This window comes from Miniopterus schreibersii (genome assembly GCF_964146895.1).
Source record: "Miniopterus schreibersii genome assembly, chromosome: 12".
Taxonomy (NCBI): Eukaryota; Metazoa; Chordata; class Mammalia; order Chiroptera; family Miniopteridae; genus Miniopterus; species Miniopterus schreibersii.
This window is the reverse complement of record NC_138112.1, coordinates 63,802,647-63,822,851: the sequence shown is the minus strand read 5'-3', so window position 1 is coordinate 63,822,851 and position 20,205 is coordinate 63,802,647. Positions and strand designations below refer to the sequence as shown.

Sequence of the window (20,205 nt, the reverse complement as noted above, 5' to 3'; positions counted from 1 at the left end):
AGATCTAGTCGTCGGTGACTTGCCAGGAATAAAGATGGCCGCCAGTGCTGGGCCACCCAATTTGAAGCCTCTTGGGAAGCGATGCTGCCAGGCCTCTGCTGGGCCTCAGAAGACCACATGCCAATCAAAGAGTCGTCTCCGGCGTCTCTGTCTTTTAATTGGTGATCACGCCGCTCGGGCTTTGTCATTGGCTGGTCCGCACAAGAGAAAGGCGGCTTTGTGGGGAACCAGCGACTTCCCTGCGGTGGAAACCGAGGTCTTCCCTCCCGCGAGTTCTGAGGTCGCAGCCGAGTACTTATGTGCCCCCGCTCAGTGGAATCAGTGTCTCTGTGAAAGGCGCAGCTTTCCCCACACCTGCCGAGTGTCCGCCCGGGCAGCGGCCGGGGCAGCGGCGCGCTGGAGGCCGGGCGGGCCCAGCGGCCACGGGTCTCACGCCCCGACTCCAGCCCGACGCCGAGGCAGCGAGCCTCGGGAGTGCGGCTGCGCTGGCCCGCCTGGCCCGAGGAGACGGTTCGGGTGCACCCCACTTTCTGCGACGAGCCAGGCTGGAGCTGGGTTAGTCGGGGACTGCTGGGCCCTTTCCACCCACTACGCCCGGGGCCAGGCGCTTTGGTAAAGGGAGAAGAGACATCAACGCGCTAACGGTAGAGCCTGCACTTACGGGCAGGTAGGGATGAAAGGCATTTTAAAGTATTACTCTTGGAAACGCTCCGGAAGAAAAATTTGAAAGTGTTTTTTTGATGGGAAGATCGACCACCAGGGGGGCGAGCTGGTGGTGTCTCCTGCTGGCTTGTAACTTTTTTCAGAGCTATGTTACAAAAGCAACGGCTCCCTTTATTCAGACCAGCCGTTAGTTTCACCTAAGGATGCTCCTATGTGGGGGATACTGAAATATAAGAAATGACTGGGCCCCTGAAATGTTTACAAGCTACTGAGAAGAGAGGGAAAAATACTTGCGAAACGAGTCAAATAATTCAAGACAGAACACAGTTGAGTACTAAACTGAGGCATGCCAACCAAGACTTTTTAGCTGCAATCAGAAAAGAATGGAATGGAAAAAGAAGTATTTAGGAGAATCTCACAGGGAAATTGGAATTTCATGGAGTTGGCTTGGGGAGGGAGAAGAGCATCCTAGGTGGAGAAACAGCTTAATAAAAGTTAGGAATGGGTGTGGGTTACGAGGAAGAGAAAAGCAGCTCCTGGCATCTGGGAGCTGGCCTGATACTGTTAGGCAGGCCTTGGTGTTCTGTCGAAATAAACAATTTCGCAAAACATCAAAACCAGACAAGGTCACTCCATGACCCCTCATGTCTGAACATTGTCCACATCACAAAAATGGCCAAACATCCCCTATTATTTTGGCCAATATGAATGACTGTAGCTTCTTTGCCAATCACAGCTTTAGCTTTGCTTCATTCTTCCTACCCTATAGATAGGATTTATTGATACTCAATCATAGAATTACCCTCATTTCCTGGCAGCCTCTAATCCAGAGCAAAGCTCCACTTCTTTGAATCCTTATCCAAATCATCTAACACAAGCCAATCCTAAAATTCTAACACCTCACAGAGATGTCCCACCGTCCGCCTTGGTATGCATCCTCTGTTGTAATGAGCAGTAAACCCTAAGTTCAGCTGTGTACAGGAGTGTCCCTGATGGTGTTTGGCTTGAGGGCATTGACATTCGTGAATAGGGTAGGAGACAGCCTGAGGAGGGGAAAATTGATCACATTGAGGATCTGTGCAAAGTAAGAAAGGACAAAGGGGGAGGTTGAATGGTAGACAGAAGAATACAAATTTCATTAATTCTGCTGATACTTATTAAAAACCTACTTTGTCCCTGGCACTATTTTGGTCCAAGAGAAAGCTGAAATGAAAAATGCTCTTTGCCTCCACAGATTGTGCCTTTTAACAGACAAGTAAACCTACAACTCTTAATGGTGAATGGCACCAGGTGTTAGACCTCATAGTCCTTGAGTTTTCCTGAGAAAGAATTGAAAGCCAAGACTCAAATGCAAGCAAAAGTTTGTTTAGAAAGTTGCAGAGGTAGAAGAAGTGAGCCAACTGGGCTGTGTGGGCTCAGAAAACAAGTTACAGAGGCAAAAGAAGGGCCCTTGGAGCTTAGGAGAGAGAAAGGCAAAGAAAACGCACCTGGGGGATGGAGACCGGGAAAAGCGAGGGCATGCTCAGGGCATGCTCAAGAGAGAGAGGGAGAGCACTGAGTCCTTTGAGAGGATTTTTGTCTGCTTTCCAAAGGCAGGGGATTTCGGGGGAGGTCTCAGAGGAGGATCTCAATCGAATATTCATCAGCTTTCTAGGTGTGTCCCTTCAGGGTCCTGGTCTCCACAGATAGTTATCAAAGTTCGTCCTGATGTCAGCCATGGCATCACCCTGCCTGGCCTTGCTGCTTTTCTGGGCCTGGAGCTGAAATACAAGTGAGGCCTAGATGTTATCTCTAGTTTGACCAAAACTCTGTCTCTGTGGTCAACAGACCCAAGGCTTCATTCTTAAGATTATTTGATGCTGATCCAATGATATGCTAGGGGAGGAAAGTTCACCCTGGGGGTGAGGTCCCACCCTACAATTGTCCTTTGCTAGGCACCCCGGGGCTTTCAGCCCTGGTGACTTTCTGTACTTAGCCTATCACTCATACTCTGCCCAAGCCTGTCTAACTTGCCTACTGTATCATGACTACCGTAGAATGTGATGAGCTTAGTGAGAGAGGGAGCTTTGTGTTCTGGTGGGATGGTGGGGCAGAGAGAAAGAACACTTTAACTCAGTTTGGAGTGGAGTAAAGAAGGGACAGTGTCGAGGAAGTCTTCCCAGAGAAGGTGACGCTTAAACTGAATCTTGAGAGATGGAAGGAGAGAAGAGGGGCGGAAGAAATGGAATGGCAGGGAGGCAGTAGTTAGCCATGATGGATTTGTGAGCAAAGGAAATGCCCGGCTTAATGCCAGGTTTCCCCAGAATCTGTTTTTAGGATTGGAGAGTTTCCCTAGTGGATTAAACAAACTATGTGTGGCCAGTGGAAACCTTCCTCACCTGCCAGTAAAGCACTTTGTTTCAGGTTGTGCTTTGGGGCATTCTTATCCTGGGTTTTGCATTGTTTTCCCAGGAATTAACTGCCTAGGGGCTTGAGGCCATTCATTCCCATCTGATGAACCACCAGGTGCAGGGTGGTCAAAAGCATTTAATACATACTTTTTTTGATGCTCCTAATCTGATAATGAGGCGAATGGCGCAGCATTGCTCTGGTTTCATGCCATTGAGAGGCTGTGCCATGCAACCCCTTTTATAGATGTTTGGTCCTATCTGTGACACTACCTTTGACATAAGGTATCACAAGGCAACTCATTCAAAAGTTGCTGGTTATAGCAAATCAAGGTCTCGTGTTCTCACTGGCAGCTGGGCAGACCATGAGCATGACCCTAAATAATACCAGTTTCTTTGATCTGCAAAACAATATGTGGCTTAGGTGTTTTCTGGAACAAATAATATAACACAGTGGTAAGAGCATTGTTCTGAGACTACATGATCTTGGGTTCATCATTTCACTTTTCTGTGCCTGAGTTTCCTCATCATAAACTCAAGGGGAGGGACAATGTGGTCTCAGATCTCCTCCAGCTTTAAAATCCGTGATCCTGTGATTTGCTGTTAAAGCGACAGAAACCTGTGACTGCTTTGAACTCTGGCCTCTCCATGGGAAATTTCCATCTACTAGGAACCATTTTCCTGGTGCAGGCTGGTACGTGACTGATTCTGATCAAGCTGTCTATGGATCCAAACACTCTGCTGAGTCTGCAAAACCATCTATAATCCACGTGGATGGTGTGTGCAGGCTTCCCACACACAGTTACTGCATCCAGTGTGGTTTGCAAATGACAGCCTCAACGATTCTGCAGAGCTTACAGGGAACTGAAGTTGAAAGTCCTCCTAGAGGACTGGAAACAGACTGAATACAGCATCAGAACTCTTGCCACTTGGCATCTCTGCTACATGTTTAAATGCCCAAATATAAATAAATTTGTAATGATGCTAAATATGGGCATGGCTCCCACCCTCTGCAAATGGTATCCATTTTCAGAACTACACTCTTGGGTAACTTTGGAAGTGTCAGACAGCTGTGTAAATACCCAAAAGCCCACCTTCTGTCTTTACTGTGGGGGAGGAGGCACCATCCTCACACTAAATCAACATCCTGTCCTGGAATACCGTAGGTCCAGGATGCCAGGAAACTTTTCCAGGCAGCCAGATTTTCAGAGCAACTGCCAGGGTGCTGAAATAATATATGTGAAAGCGCTCTGCAAATTGTAAAGTGTTCCACAAATAGAAGGTGTTATGTAATCTCCCTGTGATATGTTATTTACTGATAAGGCCTAATAAAGGTATTGAAGAAGCTCTTTGCTGCTCCCACCAGTCAGATAAGCATCAAGGAAAGAGTGGGGACCAGAGAATCAGAAACCAGGGGCTTGAGTTCTGGCAGTGACTTCTACGCCCTCTTCTGATGCCAGAGGGAGTCCCAAGTGGCAGAAATAAAAATGGTTCTCTCTGTGTGACAGCCATTCCCTGAGTGGGTGAGTCACGTGCTAGTGAGACTCAGAGAACTACATTTTATTCCTTTACATTCCCCTCTTCCCACTCCCCTCTCCACTGCCTTGCTTTGGCTCCTGTCCCTACTATGACATGTTAATTCCAAGAGCCTGTGACAAAAAATCTGCCCAAGGAAACTCAGCTAAGTTGGTCCCTGTAGAGGAAGGCAGTGAGCTGCCTGGACAACTGTGGTTCTTACTGGTGAAGCCAATAGCCTTGGGAGGGGGGTGTCTTGGAACAACTCTACACGCATCCTCCCCAACACTTGAAACTCTGAGTGGGCATCCTCCCAGACACATTTACTGTATGTTACCCGTTGTGCTTGACTATCCCTGTGCCGTAAGGCCCCAGAGTCTGAGAGTTTTGCCATCATTATGTGCGGTCTAGAAGTCCAAGCCACATTGGTGTTGGCGGCATTTAGGCTGCTGATCCATTCTGCAAAGAGACACATTTGTGAAACTGGATGAAGGGAAATTCGGAAAGTCAGCCTGCTTTTCAAGTTCAGGAAATGTTTCACCAGCTTTCTGTGGCTGACAGCTGTAGCCTTCTCTAGCCCAGGGCAGTGGGTCGAATGACAGCCTCTGAAAAGATATGTCCACCTCCTGATCTCCAGAACCTGTGAATGTTACTTTATTTAGAAAAAGGATATTTGCTAATGTAGTTAGCATTTCAGGAGGAGCTCATCCTGGATTGTCTGAGTAGGCCCCGGGGTGAGTGTCCTTACAAGAGTGAGGCAGAAAGTGATGAGACATGGACACAGAGAGACAGGCTCCTGGGGGGGAAGGTGATGTGCAGACGAGAGGCAGACATTAGAGTGATATGGCTATAAGCCAGTGGATACCAAAGATTGCCAGACCGTCAGGAGCCACCAGAAGCTGAAGGACAAGGGAAGACCCTCCCCAGGGCTTGGGGAGGGAGTGTGCCCCTGCCATCACTTTGACTTTGGATTTCTGGTTCTCCAGAATTGTAAGAGAAGACATTCCTGTTGTTTTAAGCCACCCGGTCTGGGATCATTTATTTTTTAAATTATGTTTTTATTGATTTTATTTTTAATTTTTATCATTTTTTAAACCTCACCCAAGAATATTTTTTCCATTGCTTTTCAGAGAGAGTGGAGGGGGAGGGAAAGATGGAGAGAGAGAGAGAAACATTGATGTGAGAGAGGCACATAGATTGGTTGCCTCCTGTACCCGCCCCGACCCGTGCTGGGGATCAAACCTGCAACGGAGGTATGTGCGTTTGGCCAGAATTGAACCCGGGACCCTTCAGTCTATGGGCCGAAGCTCTAACCACTAAGCAAAACTGGCTAGGACTGTTTTTAGCGATTTAAAAAAAAAATATGTCTTTATTGATTTTAGAGAGAGGAAGGTGGAGAGAGAGAGAAACATCAATGAGGAGAGTCATTGATCGGCTGCCTCCTGCACGCCCCTTACTGGGGATCGAGCCTGAAACTCGGGCATGTGCCCTGACCAGGGATCAAACCGTGATCTCCTGGATCATAGGTTGATGCTCAACTGCTGAGCCACGCCAGCAGGGCTGTTTTTCTTGATTTTAAAAAGAAAGGAAGGGAGAGGGATAGAGAGATAGAAACAATGACGGGAGATCAGCTGCCTCCTGCACACCCTCTACCGGGGATCTAGCTCAAAACCCCAGGCATGTGCCCTGACCAGGAATCAAACTGGTGACCTCTTGGTTCATGAGTGGATGCTCAACCCCTGAGCCATGCTGGCCGGGCTGTGCTCATTTATTTGAACAGCTCTAGGAAACGAATAAACCCATCTCTGCCATGGCTGCTCAGCCTCATCAAGCGGGAAAATCTCTCAGACAGCCCCCGCACTCCCACCTCCTAGTTGTGTTTCTGAGCTAATCTGAGCACCTCCCTGAGTCTGTCGCCTCCTTTGTAAATTGGGAGGAAACAGTGCTACCGGATCGGGCTGAGAGGCTCAGGTGGCGGAGAGCTGAGCAGAATGCCTGTGCCCGGACTCTGCACACACATGCGCTGCGTGCTCCCCTCACGCCCTGGCCTCTTTCACGTTCCCCCGCCTCAGGAAATGGCACTTTGAGCTAAAAACCAGGGAGTCATTTTCACTTCGCTTGTTTTCACTTATTTTTATTTTTTAACTTTTCACTGTTGAAATAATCTCAGACTTACAAAGAGTTGCAGAAAGCTTACAATGAATTTCAACACGCTCTTCCCTAGTTCCACGAATGTAACATCTCCCGCAACCTTAATACGCTGATCAAGATGAGGCAGTTAGCACCAATAACACTCCTATCTAATCTGCAGACTTTACGCAAATTTTCCCAAGTGCCCCACTAATGTTTTACTCTGGTCGAGTCCAATCCAAGATCACAGGTTGGGAGCTGCTTTGAAATGTCTCTCTCCCTTAGCATCCACATGTAACCAGTCAGCAAGTTCCATCGATTTCCCCACATACTTCTCCAACCCACACACTGAGTACCTCCATGGCTACTATTCTAGAAAAAGCCACTGAGGTCTTGTGCCTGATCCTGCAGCAACCTCCTCATTGGTCTCCCTGCTTTTTGTCTCCCTCTAATGCAGGGCTCAGCACAGTTTGGAGTAAAGGGCCCGAAAGTAAATATTTCAGGCTTCGCGGGCCACACAGTCTCTGCTGCATCTACTCAGCTCTGCCATTGCAGCGCAAAGGTAGCCATAGGCAATTTATAAACGAATAGGCGTGGCAGTGTTCCGATAAAACTTTATTTGCGGACACTGAAATTTGAATTTCCTGTAACCTTTGCATATGACAAAATATTCTTCTTTTGATATTTTTCAACCATTTAAAAATATACAAGCCATCCTTAGCTTGTAGGTTGTCACCACCACAGTTTGCTGACCCCCTGCTCTAACCCGTTCCTCACACAACATCCAGAAACACGCTGAGCTCTCTCTTCCGCTTCAATTCTGCACTCCGAGTAGGACAAAGCCCGCAGTGCCTGGGTGCTGCCCCTCTCACCTCATCCTGGACCTCTCACCCTCTCTTTCACCACACCCTACCCACTCTACCCTTCTTTTCCAGAAGGTCATCTCTGTTTCGGGGCCTTTGCACACATTGGTCCTCTACTTAGAATGCTCTCGCCTAGATTCCCTCTTCACCTAGATAACTTCCACTTATCTTTTGGATTTTGGGGGCCTTTTTGGGTAGAGAAGCTTAAACTTCCTCAAGAGATCTTCTCTGGTCCTCCCCCATTATTAATGCTCCCCTTACTATTCTCTCATAGTACCATGTCCTTTTAATTTTCTGTTTCCCTTAAAACACCACAATTGGTGATTATGTATTTGGGCTTAATTTGATTTTAGTGGAAAACTCCTTGAAGTCAGGGACCATGTCTGCCTTGTTTGCACAGTGGACCAAGCACCCAGCACAGTGTCTGGCATAGTGGGTGTTCCCTGAACGTCAGCTCAAGAAATGGATCCTCTACTAGAGCTCCTCCTTCACCTGCAAGGATGGCCCCTGTGAACTTCAGGAAAGGGCCCAAACAAGCCAGGGCAGGCTTCCTGAGCAGGCCTCCTGGACACCTGGACTATGCAGAGGCATTTCTGAGGTACCTTCCAACGAATCTGCTCCGGGCAAATTCCTGACCCTGGAGGAGCTTTCACTAAAGGCCCCACTCAGAAACCTGCTACGCATTTTCACTCTAATGCCATCCATCTGCTGCGCTTCCTGCCTTCCAACCCAGAAACAGTCTCCCCCACTGAGGTTAACCCCTCTCAGTAACTCTGGGATTGCCTGAGATCTTAAAAACATAGCTGTTGAATCAGAACACTTTATTCAGCTGCCAGTCAGGAATGCTGGGGCAGTGTCCAGAGGCCACGGAGGGAAACAGCAGCCTTCAGTCCTCTGCAGGGCTGCCAGAGTTACCTTTAAAAGGACAGATCTGATCTAGTCACTCTCATCCACACTGCCCACTGCCTGTAGGATAAAGTCCAAATTCTTTAGCCCACCTTGCAAAGCTTCACCATTCAAGTCCAACCTATCTTTCCAGCCTCATCTTCCATCTGCCTCCACCCCATCCTGAACTCAATATTCTAGACACTCTAGACTGGAACTGTTCAGAACAGTTGCCACTAGCTTTTTGTGGCTGTTAAATTTTTAATTAATTAAAATTAGATTAAATGTAAAATTCATTTTCTTAATCACATTTCAAGTGCTCAATAGCCATATGTGATTAGGGGGTACAGCATTGGACAGCGTGGCTATAGAATGTTTCCATCACTGCCAAGATTCTATTTGGACAGCACTGTTTTAGACAATAAGACCCGCTAACCATTTCCTAAAAGACTATTTTAATTATACAATTTACACATAAGTACATTCTCATTGTTCATTTTCTAACATTACAAAAATCTTTACCATTCTAGACCTCTCCCTAAAGATAATCACCGAAATAAACTTGGTGTATATTCTCTCCGAATATTTTGTGTGTGCTGCACTTGGCTTTTTTTCATTCAACAGTGTCTTAGAGATCTTCACGTAAGAACACATCTCTAGCCCGGCTGGCGTGGCTCAGCGGTTGAGCATCAACCTGTGATCCAGAAGATCATGGGTGGATTCCCGGTCAGGGCACATACCCAGGTTGCTCTATTCCCAGTAGGGGGCATGCAGGAGGCAGCCAATCACTGATGCTCATCACTGATGTTTCTATCTCTCTCACTTCCTGTCTCTGAAATCAATAGACATATTAATAAAAAAAGACACATTTCTAGCTACCTTATATTTTAGGTACTGCAGAGTAATCCAAAGAGTGAATGAACTTTAGGTTAACCATTGCACTCCTATGGACATTCATCTTTCATTTTCCCTTATTGCAAACAATACGATATGCAAACATCTTTGTGTGTTTTTGTGCACATGTACACCTTTGTCTAGGATAGTTACCAAAAATTGGAATTGCTGGGTCATATGCTAACACCCCTGGGACTTGGCACACCCTGGAACTCCCGCCTAGAATGCCTCTCCACATGACTAATTCCTGCTCATCAAGACCAATCAAGTGTCACCACCTTGTGAAAGGCAGTCTCTTCTGCCTCTTTCCCCATAGTACATGTCCACATATATCATTATTGCACACCTAGAGCTCTGCCTTATTTATCATTGTATTCCCAACACGCAAGCATAAGGCTTAGCATAGAGCAAAAATTCAAATGTTTTATTGATTGCATGAATGAATGGATAAATAAATAAACGAGTGAAGGCACAGTGGTTAGGACATTCCAGATGCTCAAGGTGAGTCTGTGAGTGTTGTGAGCTTGGGCTTTGGACCAATCTGCCACCTGGTGCCCCAAGGCAAACCACCTCTCTAGGTTTCTGTCTATCCAGCCCTCTGACCTTGCACATCTCACCTTGAACTCTGTTCAAGTTGGGTACTCCACTGGTAGAGCAGTGTGAGTATGTAAGGGCTCTGGCTGTAGAGCACAGAAATCTGAGCCCTGGGGGCAGCACTATCGGGGGCTGGCTTTCCAAATGCAGCTCTGTCTCTTTTTTTCCCCTTTGAAGCAGCTCCGTCTGCTCTGGGTTTTGGTTTATTTTTTCTCCCTATGGTACCTTAGGGGCAATTAAGATCAGCTGCAACATTTCTGCTTTCTGCTTCCAGACTGAACCCAAGGGAAGCCAGATGTTTTACACCCGGCACCCACTCCTTGTGGTCTGATTAACAGCCCTGTTTTCTGAGTCTCTCTGTGACCTGGCTTCCCCAGATCCCAGAACCTGGCTTGCAGCCTTTATTTTTAATGGGATTTTAATAAGTGGCTCCTGTAATTAATTTCATTCTTGTGTTTTCACACTTTCTGTCTAGGTGCCTAAAGGCCCCCAGGCACTAGGTGGGATGTTAACAGATTATAAGTAATACAAAACACTGTGCTGTCATTAGACACCACCCCAGCGCCTCTCATTTGCAGGTGTTTTACAATCCTTAATTAGCTGGGCACATGGCCCGTCTGGGAGGTCAGTAGGGTCACATGTCATGTTTTATAGAGACAGAAACAGAGATGTGGAGAAAAGGGATTTGTCCAAGCCCCAGCAGAGTGGGTGTTGAAACTGGTTTTCAGGAGCACATCCTGCTGGGCACACACCCTGAGAGCCAAGGCAAGGATCCACTACTCACGCACCATTTGCCAAGCGGCTTGAGGCCTCTGCCCAAAGGTGGCGCGCCTCGGGTGCCTGGCAGGCACCTTGGGAAGGCAGTTTCACCCTCCCACTGGGGCTGCGGAGCAAGTCCGCCCTCGGCAACTAATACTACCACTTGGAATGACCCCCATTCATTCCCTTCTGCCGTTTTCCATTTTATGGGCGGATTTATCTGCGTAAAGAACGCGTCAGCAATTCCTCCCGGATTTAGAAACATAATTTTGCTATTTTTAAAGCTACCGTTAAAAAATCTGCGACCACGTACTCACACTCCTCTGGGAGAGTGTGTGGGGGGCGGTGTGCACGGGTGCGTAGGAAGCGTAGGTGCAGGAGAGGGAACAGCCTGGCCTGCGCTCCCCAGAGCGCCGCGTCCTGCCCCGCGGGCGCACGGCTCCGAGCGCACCCGGGCTCTCCAACCGCGAGCGAATTTGCGCCGTCGGGACCCTGGGAGCGCCCGGGCGGCCGACCCCGCGGGCCCGAGCCCCTCTCGCTCACCGGGCAGAGGGCACGGCCGCCGGGTCACCAGCCCGGGAGCGGACGGGACGGGCGGGGAGGGGAGGGGAGGCCGAGCAGGTGGCGACTAGGTCAGCTTCGGGACATTCCTGCACCGCTCCAGTGGATATAAATAACAGACCGCCGGCTCCGAATACTGCCGGGGTGGGGGGAAGGGGGTGGGGAAGAAGGGACTTATTTAGGGCGGGGTGGCATCGTGGCGATCTGGAAAAAGCCACTAAAGCTGGTGACTGAAAGGCGGCGGAGGGTAGAAGGGATTTAAGAGAGACTGGTGACCCAAACTCCGGGCGTAAGAGCACGGAGGGGGAGGGGCTCGGGCTTTTTTGCGCCACCCCCGCCGCGCGCCGGTCCCGGGCTTGAGAATTCGCCTCAGATTGGCAGGCAGGGCCGCGCGCTGGGAGGGCACGGCTTGGAGTCCTGGCCCTGCCCACTACAGATCTTGTGCAAGCCGCCGAAGGTATCCGATCCCCATTTTCTGCATCCGTACAATGGAAATCCTAATGCTTTCACGGCGATGGTTGTGAGCTACGTCGGAGCTAACGTCTAAGAAATCTGTGATCTGCAAAAAAATGTAAGGCAGTGTAGCCCCAGGCCTCCCTCCAAAGGGCGTCCACGCGGGCCCGATCCCCTCGCGCTCCCACAGGTCCCCCAGGCTCTGCGGAAGCCAGGGAGGGGCAAAGCTGAAATTGGACTCCCCGCCGCGGCTCGGCGCCACCCCGGAGCCGGCCCTGGCACTTCTCACGCGGGAGCCGCGACCCGCGGCCGGCGCCGGGGGAGCCGCAGGTCGCCGCGATGCCCGCAGCCCCTGCGCCCGCGAACCGATGGTGGGGTTGGGGCCGCGGCCGCGAGGAGGGCGGGGCGGGGGGCTGGGCTTCCCGGGGGAGGGCCCGGCGCGCTCCGGGAGGCGGCGGCCCGGGCCCGCGAGCGTCAGGACTCGGGCGGAACGTGGCGGGACCCGACTCACCGCGACGCGCAGGGAGGACGCGGTGAGTGCTGCCCGACGGGGCGCGGGGAGGCGGCGGCGGGAGCGCCGGCTCGAGCCCGCCCTCTCCTCCCTCCCACTCCTGGAGTTTGCAATGGGACCGACTCTCTCCCCGGGATTCTCCGGCCACCCCACTCTGCGAGGACGGAAAGTTGCCGCTGAACCGAGGGGGTGCCTAACTTGCGGCGTCGCGCACCCCGAATTTTCCCAGGCCGGCCGGGGGGAGGGGGCCTTCGAAACTGGAGGGCCACACCATCTGGGGCCCCAGAAAGGGCCTTCGCGCCCCGGTGACCCTTTGCCCTCCGCAAAGAGCTCCAATTCCTGGGGCCGCTGCCCCGGCCACCATCTCCAGTCCACCGCGGGTCCCCCTCCCCTCAGCCGTGATCGGCCGGCCCCACCCCCGCCGAGACCGAGTTCAACAAGTTTGGCCAAGAAGCCTTGGAACCTCCATTGCTACGCTTGGCCAGGCAGCTCCGCATGGGCTCCAGGGGCTCCGAGTTGTGCAGCGTCCGGCTGGCAAGAGGGGCCGGTCGCAGGGCGACGTGCATAGGCTGAGACCGGAGCCCGCCGGCCCCTGGCCTCCGAGGCTCGGTGTGGAAGCTCCGGGTTTGGAGTGCGTCATCAGGGAGCAGGCACCTCGGCCGGCAGGTCGGGTTTCCAAAAGTGCCCCTTTGTTATGCCCCTCCCTGGCCCTGCCTCCTCCCCTTCCCCGCGCCACCCCCTCCCCCAGCCTCCCGGGCCACCATTCCAGCCGCAGATTCCAGCCGCTGTAGTCTAGGTGTCTGTCTCAGGACCAGACTACCGCCCCCTCCTGTGCCTTCAAATCAGGGCTGCCCGCCCGGCGGGAGGGGCTGCTGGAAGCAGAGGCTCTTGGGCGCAGTCTGTGACTCAGGACGGGATGGATGGGCAGGGCAGGATGGCAGTGCTCCCTCCCAGGGGCTTGCTCCCAGCTGCTGGGAAGGGGGAGGGCCCGTCTGGCAGGGGTTACCTACCTGCCTCAGGTAGGGAGAGTGGGTTCTTCCCTGAACCCCAGGGTTCCTTACCTTGGCCCAGGCAGCTATGAGGAGACCCTGCCAAGCCCCAGCCCACTTCTCTGGGCCCAGTAGGTGCTGACTCCCTGGGCTGGGAAGCTTTCAGTATCTGCTTTCTGAGCTCTTGCTGTGGCAGAGAGTGTTCTGGGGACCGACCGGGGTCTCTGCTGAGGTCAGGAGGTACAGGGTGCTGGTCCTCCTCAATAGGGGCCAAGGTGCAAGGCCCACCCCTACAGCTAGATCTAGCGGGGCTGTGGGGCCTGGCTGTGCCTGGGGCTTGGTCTTGTGTTTGCTCTGGGAGGCGGGAGGGAGCAGTGCCAGCCCTGCACACACAGCTTGCTCTGTTCTGGGGCCAGAGAGAGGGAATGGGTGGGGGGCAGCTCTCCCGGGAGCTGGGAGCTTGGAGGCTGGAGCGGGCAGGGGGCCCGGCCCCTGGATGCCTGACTGGGACAGCACCTAAGGCCCGTGAATTACAGCTGCAGCTCTGGTTCTCTCCATCTGGCTGGCAAGTCCTTTCTGTGCAAATGGGACAGACTCACGAGGAAGCAAGGTGAAGGGCTGAGGACCCTGAAGGGGCCAGCTGCTCTACTTTGTGCCTGGGCACCTCCACTGCAGGCCTGAGCGCTCCTGCTAGCTTAGGGGTGGAAGCCCACTCAGGCCAACCTTTCACAAATCTGCTGTAGCCACTGGGTTTCCTCGTCTTCAGGGAGATGGCATCTGTTTTTTCATTCAACTACTATCTCTAGTGCCTGGAGGAACCCAAATTGGACCCACAGGAAGTCTCTGTCAATGACTGCGGACAGATCCTGTCCCATCAGTCACAATCCACTGGGATTTATACCCTGACTCATGGGTCATAGGGGCTGTGGGAATGGGGATGGTGAGTGGGGCTGTGTGACTGTGGAGGAGATGCCTCAATTTTGAGTTTGGAAGAATGGGTAAAGGTTCATCAGTTTGGAGGGGAGCACTGTGGTGAAGCCCTGCTTCGGGGGCAACAGGCACATTCTGTCCTCATTGGGTGGTGTCCCCTGGGCTTGTTCAGAGAAGGAAGCAATTTCCTTCTAGGAGTTTGAGTCGGTGCTGTGGACAGCTGAGACCCTGCCCAGAGGCAGGGAGTGACCACGTGCCACTGTGTCCTCTAGCCCCTGGGGTGGTGGCTGTGGAATCGCCATGCCCTCCTCCGTAATTCTGGAGAATACTCTTACAACTGGTCAGTCACCTGTCTGGCTCCCTCATGCTGCCCCAGACTCTGGGCTTTCTGGGGGGCGAGGGGGCTGAGTTGCTCATTACCCACAGAGCCCTGTGGGACCTCAGATGCTGTGGAACAGGATCAGTGTCTCCTTGTGACTGTCAGGCCCCTCACACTGCTGTTCATTGCTTGGTTTGAGTGTTACACCAGCCCTGGCCAGAAGCAGACCAGGAGGCAGAATTTCCATCTTGGGAGGGATCTGAGGCTTCCTTATGAGGGGACAGTAAAATGCACTTGTTCTAGCTTCTTGGCCAAGATAGGACTCAGGCCTCTTGGCTTTCAGTCCTTTCCGGCCAAGAGGCCACAGGGAAGTGTGGTTGGGCACCCTCTGACTTGTCTTGGTCTGGAAAAGGATTGCCTTATTATTCAAGGAAAGGCAGCAGGACCCTGGCTGGGGCAGGCGTCTTCTTTCTCATCTGCAGTCAGGGCAGTGGGGCCCTCTGCCCACTACCCACCCCCGCCTGCCATCTAATCCCCAGCTGGATCGTGTGACCTGCCTGGCATTCTCCTGGCTGGAATCTGGCGCTTCTGACAGCAGTTGCTATATTGGGGGAGCTGGGCACCGCCCTGGATGTTCTAGGTCCCCGCCCTCACCCCCTGCTTTGCTCTCATTAGCTTCAAGGGAGAGTCACAGTGGCAGCTTTGAGAGTTGGACAGCTGGGTCCCTGAAGTGATCTCTAGGCTCCAGGTACATGGGGTGAGATGGGGGGGAAGGGCAGATCCAGGGTGAGAGAAGGAGCTTTGAAACTGCCATCCTTGCCGCTATCCTGGCCCCTCCTGGGGAATTCCAGACCCCTGTCTGCTAAGACCTAGTTCCAACAGCTCCTTGGATGGTGGGGACGGTGGTGGAGGTGAAGCCCAGGGATGAGAGGGTCTTTTCCTATTACAAAATGTGTATGTCCAGTATATGTCCAGCTTCTCTGTTTACTTCTGTATTCCACAGCCCCAACCCGCCACCATTCCGTGCTGCAGGGACACCATGGCTCCAGAGGAAGACACTGGAGGGGAGGCCCTAGAGGGCAGTTTCTGGGAGGTGAGTAGCTGGGTTTGGGAGTGGCACTGTAATGCCCACCCCTCTGGGCCCAGCCACCTGTCCAAGGGAGTTGTCTAGCTGTCAGCACCAGCCCTGGAGGGGGCTTCTTCCTGGCCACACTGCCCTTTCCATGTATGCCCCAGGCTGGCAACTACAGGCGGACGGTGCAGCGGGTGGAAGACGGGCATCGGCTCTGCGGGGACCTGGTCAGCTGCTTCCAGGAGCGTGCCCGCATTGAGAAGGCCTATGCCCAGCAGCTGGCCGACTGGGCCCGAAAGTGGAGGGGCACAGTGGAGAAGGGTAAGCCAGCAGATGGGCCTAGCAGGGAGCAGAGTGCCACCAATGTGGGACTATCAGACAGGGAAGCTTCTTTTTGCACCTCTGGTGGAAAGGTTGAGGCCCCCATGTCTGCCTTCCCTTTAAAGGGAAGACCCTCCTGGTAATTCTCACAATAGTGTTGTTAGAGTTCTCAAAGTACAGTCATGAGTTATTTTGATATTTCTAACAACCCCAAGATGGAGATAGTCCTGATCTACACATTTTCTAGAGAACAGTGTGGAATTTCAGAGAAGCTAAGTGACTTGCCTGAAGCCACACAGCTAGGAAGAACTTAAGCTTGAGCCAGGCCTTCTCATTTGGGATCTTTTCACCCTAACAAGCTCCCTTCCTTAGGGCCAGACACTGGTTCCTCCTGAGGCAACAGAGTGCAGTGGTTCATGCCACAGACCTGGGTTTGAGTCTCAGTTTCACTTGTAGCTGTAATGCTTTGGGCAATTAACTTCACTTCTCTGGGCCACTGTTTTTTCACTTGTTAAATGTTGATCGTGACACTGTCTTCATAGTGGTGGATGAGGCAAGGATTCATTGAGTTCTGATAGCCAAGGCACAGAGTGGATATTCAGTAAGCAGCAACTGCCGTCGTGCTCTTCATTTCTGCGACCCCCTCTGTGCCTGGCACCTGGAACAGCGCCCAGTGCAAGGGGGTGGGCTTGTTTCTGGTGGCCCCTGGCCTGGCCCAAGTCCCATCCCTCCCTGCAGGCCCCCAGTATGGCACGCTGGAGAAGGCCTGGCACGCCTTCTTCACGGCGGCCGAGCGGCTGAGCGCGCTGCACCTGGAGGTGCGGGAGAAGCTTCATGGGCAGGACAGTGAGCGGGTGCGTGCCTGGCAGCGGGGGGCCTTCCACCGGCCAGTGTTGGGTGGCTTCCGAGAGAGCAGGGCTGCTGAGGACAGTTTCCGCAAGGCCCAGAAGCCCTGGCTAAAGAGGCTGAAGGAGGTGAGCCTGGGAGGGATGAGCAACAGAGGCACGCCCCTCCCTAAGTCCATGGGCTCGGGTGTGGTGGGCAGGGTCCAGAGTTGTCCCTGTGTGTGCCAGGTTGAGGCTTCCAAGAAGAGCTACCATGGAGCCCGAAAGGAGGAGAAGACAGCCCAGACTCGGGAGAGCCACGCGAAGGCAGACAGCGCCGTCTCCCAGGAGCAGCTGCGCAAGCTGCAGGAGCGGGTGGACCGCTGCACCAAGGAGGCTGAGAAGGTACCGCTGTGGAACCAGCTGCCCAGCTCAGGGCTTCCTGAGTGCCTTTCTCAGTCCCCAGCACTCCTCCTGCTCTCATCCTCACCTGCCACCCTCTCTCCAGATTGCCTTTTAAAGGAAGAACCTGAGAAAAGATGATGCTGTACCCAGGGAAAGAAACAGTGCAAGTTCAGGCATTGGGATGATTTTAGCAATTGAGACCTTCCTTCCCTTCCTTTCTCAGTGTACCACCTGGGACAACCTCTCATGTTGGTTGCTCTGCCCGAGTGCCCTCTCCTCCAGCTCTGCATATCCAAATCCTCCCATCCTCTGAGGTGCTGCTCAGTTTCCACCTCCATGAAGCCTTTTCTGATTTCTCCTACCCCTCATTGGTGGACCTAATCTCTCTCCATCTCATCTTACTCTCGCTTTTAGCCTTCACTCACCAGACTCTAAAAGCTGCTGTATCCAAATATCACCTCTCGTGTTAGGCTGCTGGGGTCCTAGGGGCAGGAGCTGGGTCTTGTGACTGGTTGCCCCTGGTGTCTAACCTAGGATAGGTAGTCAGTAAATACTAGCAGAGTCCTGAGTGGAAGAAGGTCTCCTGCTGACCAGGTCCCCTCCTCTCCCACCCAGACGAAAACCCAGTATGAGCAGACACTGGCAGAGCTGCATCGCTACACCCCGCGCTACATGGAGGACATGGAGCAGGCCTTTGAAACCTGCCAGGCCGCTGAGCGCCAGCGGCTTCTCTTCTTTAAGGATATGCTGCTCACCTTACACCAGCACCTCGACCTCTCCAGCAGTGAGAAGTATGGCCTGCGGGGTGGGCGCGCAGATCTGGGGAAATGCTGGGTCTCTTCCATCTCCCCTGGGCTCTGGCTGGGCTGAAATTGATTGGGGGGGTACAAGGGCCCAGGGCTTCCTAGTTTGAGGGTTGTGCCTTGGACCACAGGTTCCATGAGCTCCACAGAGACCTGCATAAGGGTATCGAGGCTGCTAGTGACGAACAGGATCTGCGCTGGTGGCGCAGTACCCATGGACCGGGCATGGCCATGAACTGGCCACAGTTTGAGGTACGTGTTCCAGGTGGGACTGGGAGGTAGGGTGGACTCCCACTGGGCTCAGCCTGGACCTCAGGAGCAAGGCTAGGACTTGGGATGAAAAAGTGAAGGTGGTTTGGATGGCCTTGGCTGCCACCACAGCCTGTAGCCCAGCCTGACCCTAAGCACTGTCCCCACAGGAGTGGTCCTTGGACACACAGAGGACAATCAGCCGGAAGGAGAAGGGTGGCCGGAGCCCTGATGAGGTTACTCTGACCAGCATCGTGCCCACAAGAGATGGCGCTGTGCCCCTGTCTCAGTCCCCCAGGTCCCCAGGGTGAGAGCCAGGAATCTGGCTATGCAGCTCTGGCCCCTGCCCTGCCCTCCTTTCCTTCATTCCCTTCACACCTGAAGTGGGTTAAAAATGGGTTCCAAGGACCTTAGGACCTAGTGAATGGCTGTAATGCCAGTTTTCATGGTGGTGTAGATTTGCCAGATGTTTCCCATGTTCCCTGGCATCTACTGCTCACGTGAGCACTGTGTGGCAGGAAGAACACCTGAGCTCACAGGCATGTGTGGCAGAGGTCGGACTGGGCTGTTTCATTTCTTCCCCACCTGCATCTCCCATGGTTCCTCCCATAGATGAACCCTTGACTGAGAGTCCCAGGCTCTCTCGGTCCAGGTGTTCCTGGTGCCCTGAGCCTGCCCCCTTCTGCTTCCCCTCTCCAGTGGTGGGCAGGATGAAGAGTGGTCAGATGAGGAGAGTCCCCGGAAGGCTCCCACTGGGGTGCGGGTGCGGGCGCTCTATGACTACGCTGGCCAGGAAGCTGATGAGCTGAGCTTCCGAGCAGGTACCTTGGGACCCCTTTCCTTTTCCTTTCCAGGCTTCAGCCTCCTTTCCCCAACTATTGTCCTGAACAGGGGTGTGGAAAAGGGAAGCCAGACACCTATTTCTCAAGGGCCAGTTTTCTGACTCTTAAGGTTGCTCTGGGTCCAGTCTGCAGGAGTCAGAGTGTCTGCTCTGAGCCCTCGCCTGCCTCTCAAAACCACTAACTGGGACCCGATTGCTGCATTCAGGGTCTGGGGTGGGGTGGCTTGCTGACTTTGACCTCCCTCTGCCTGAGCCACGTCTCTTCCCCTAGCTGGATTCTCTGGGCTACTGCCTGCTCCCCTTCAGTCCTTGACCCAATTGCAGGAACAGAGCTGAGCCAGGGCAATTGGCAATGACCAGTCCCCTTTCCTCCAGGGGAGGAGCTGCTGAAGATGAGCGAGGAGGATGAGCAGGGCTGGTGCCAGGGCCAGCTGCAGAGTGGCCGCATTGGCCTGTACCCTGCCAATTACGTGGAGTGTGTGGGGGCCTGACTGCCCTGACAGCCCTTCTGCAGTGTTTCTCCACCCAGAGCCAGAGCCCAGCTTCTCCTGGGGCCTGAACCGATGTGCCCCTGCTGTCTCTCTCTGTCCCTTGAGGAGGGAGTCCTGGGAGGGGGGGCGTGCCTAGGAAGGGAAGGCCAGCTGAGTCTAGGCTGAGGGTAAGCTGGGAGGTCAGGAGGTCACAGAAGGATTCAGGGGTACCTGGGCCTCCCCAGTAGTGCTTTGGTCTCCCCAGGAGTCCTGGACCCAATTCCTGGCCTCTGTGTTTTGGGGCTCCTGGGGTGGGCTTGAGGCGAGTGTAGTTCTGGGCTAGCAACACTCTTTTGTGGCTTGTTCTAGTGTGTATTAAACTTGAAGAAGAAAAAAGCATTTTCAGGCGTGTGTGTCTGTTTTTTGATACTCCATCCGTGTCAGGCTGCAGAGGGCATCGGGACAGAGGCCCTGGGGGGTCCGTGTGCCTGGAGTAGGTTATGGGGCGGGGGGTGGGGGGTGGGCAATGGTTTGCCAGATGGTACCTGCTCTGGGACTGCGGGGGCCTGACCTTGGGGGGAAGGGACGGAGACCAGGCTCGGTGTGAGGCGGCCGGGGCTGGGGGCTGAGCTTCGCGGGGGCCTAGCCAGTCTGCCTCCCCGCTCAGGCCGGCGGGACCTGAGCGCCGGCCCCGGTAGGACTGTTAATCATTACTCATCCTTCGGGAACCGGCCTCGCCGCCCGAGCCTTCGGGGAGGCGGCTCCAC

At 53.4% G+C, this 20,205-nt stretch overlaps 2 protein-coding genes across 9 annotated transcripts in view; one reads left to right on the top strand and one right to left on the bottom strand.

The window, feature by feature from the left end:
• Positions 1–232: 232 nt before the first annotated feature.
• Positions 233–19,837, top strand: PACSIN3 (protein kinase C and casein kinase substrate in neurons 3). Of its 8 annotated transcripts, none has more exons than XM_081152616.1 (11): positions 9,748–11,822; positions 15,129–15,201; positions 15,457–15,546; positions 15,690–15,846; positions 16,585–16,820; positions 16,920–17,075; positions 17,691–17,866; positions 18,010–18,130; positions 18,298–18,434; positions 18,827–18,948; positions 19,344–19,837. In XM_081152616.1, the coding sequence occupies exons 3-11, from the start codon at positions 15,493–15,495 to the stop codon at positions 19,457–19,459; spliced, it is 1,275 nt and encodes a 424-aa protein (XP_081008742.1). In that variant the 5' UTR covers positions 9,748–11,822; positions 15,129–15,201; positions 15,457–15,492; the 3' UTR covers positions 19,460–19,837. The 8 variants fall into 8 exon arrangements, with proteins under 8 accessions (XP_081008747.1, XP_081008742.1, XP_081008745.1 ...); XM_081152619.1 differs by having other exon boundaries at positions 15,129–15,210; XM_081152615.1 differs by lacking the exon at positions 9,748–11,822 and adding an exon at positions 12,129–12,237.
• The window catches only part of CSTPP1 (centriolar satellite-associated tubulin polyglutamylase complex regulator 1), a 170,895-nt gene continuing 152,123 nt past the window's right edge, over positions 1,434–20,205 (bottom strand). The window contains exon 10 of the mRNA XM_081152625.1: positions 1,434–2,423. Coding sequence (XP_081008751.1) covers positions 2,306–2,423 — 118 coding nt within the window. The 3' untranslated portion in view covers positions 1,434–2,305. The remainder of the gene's footprint in view (positions 2,424–20,205) is intronic.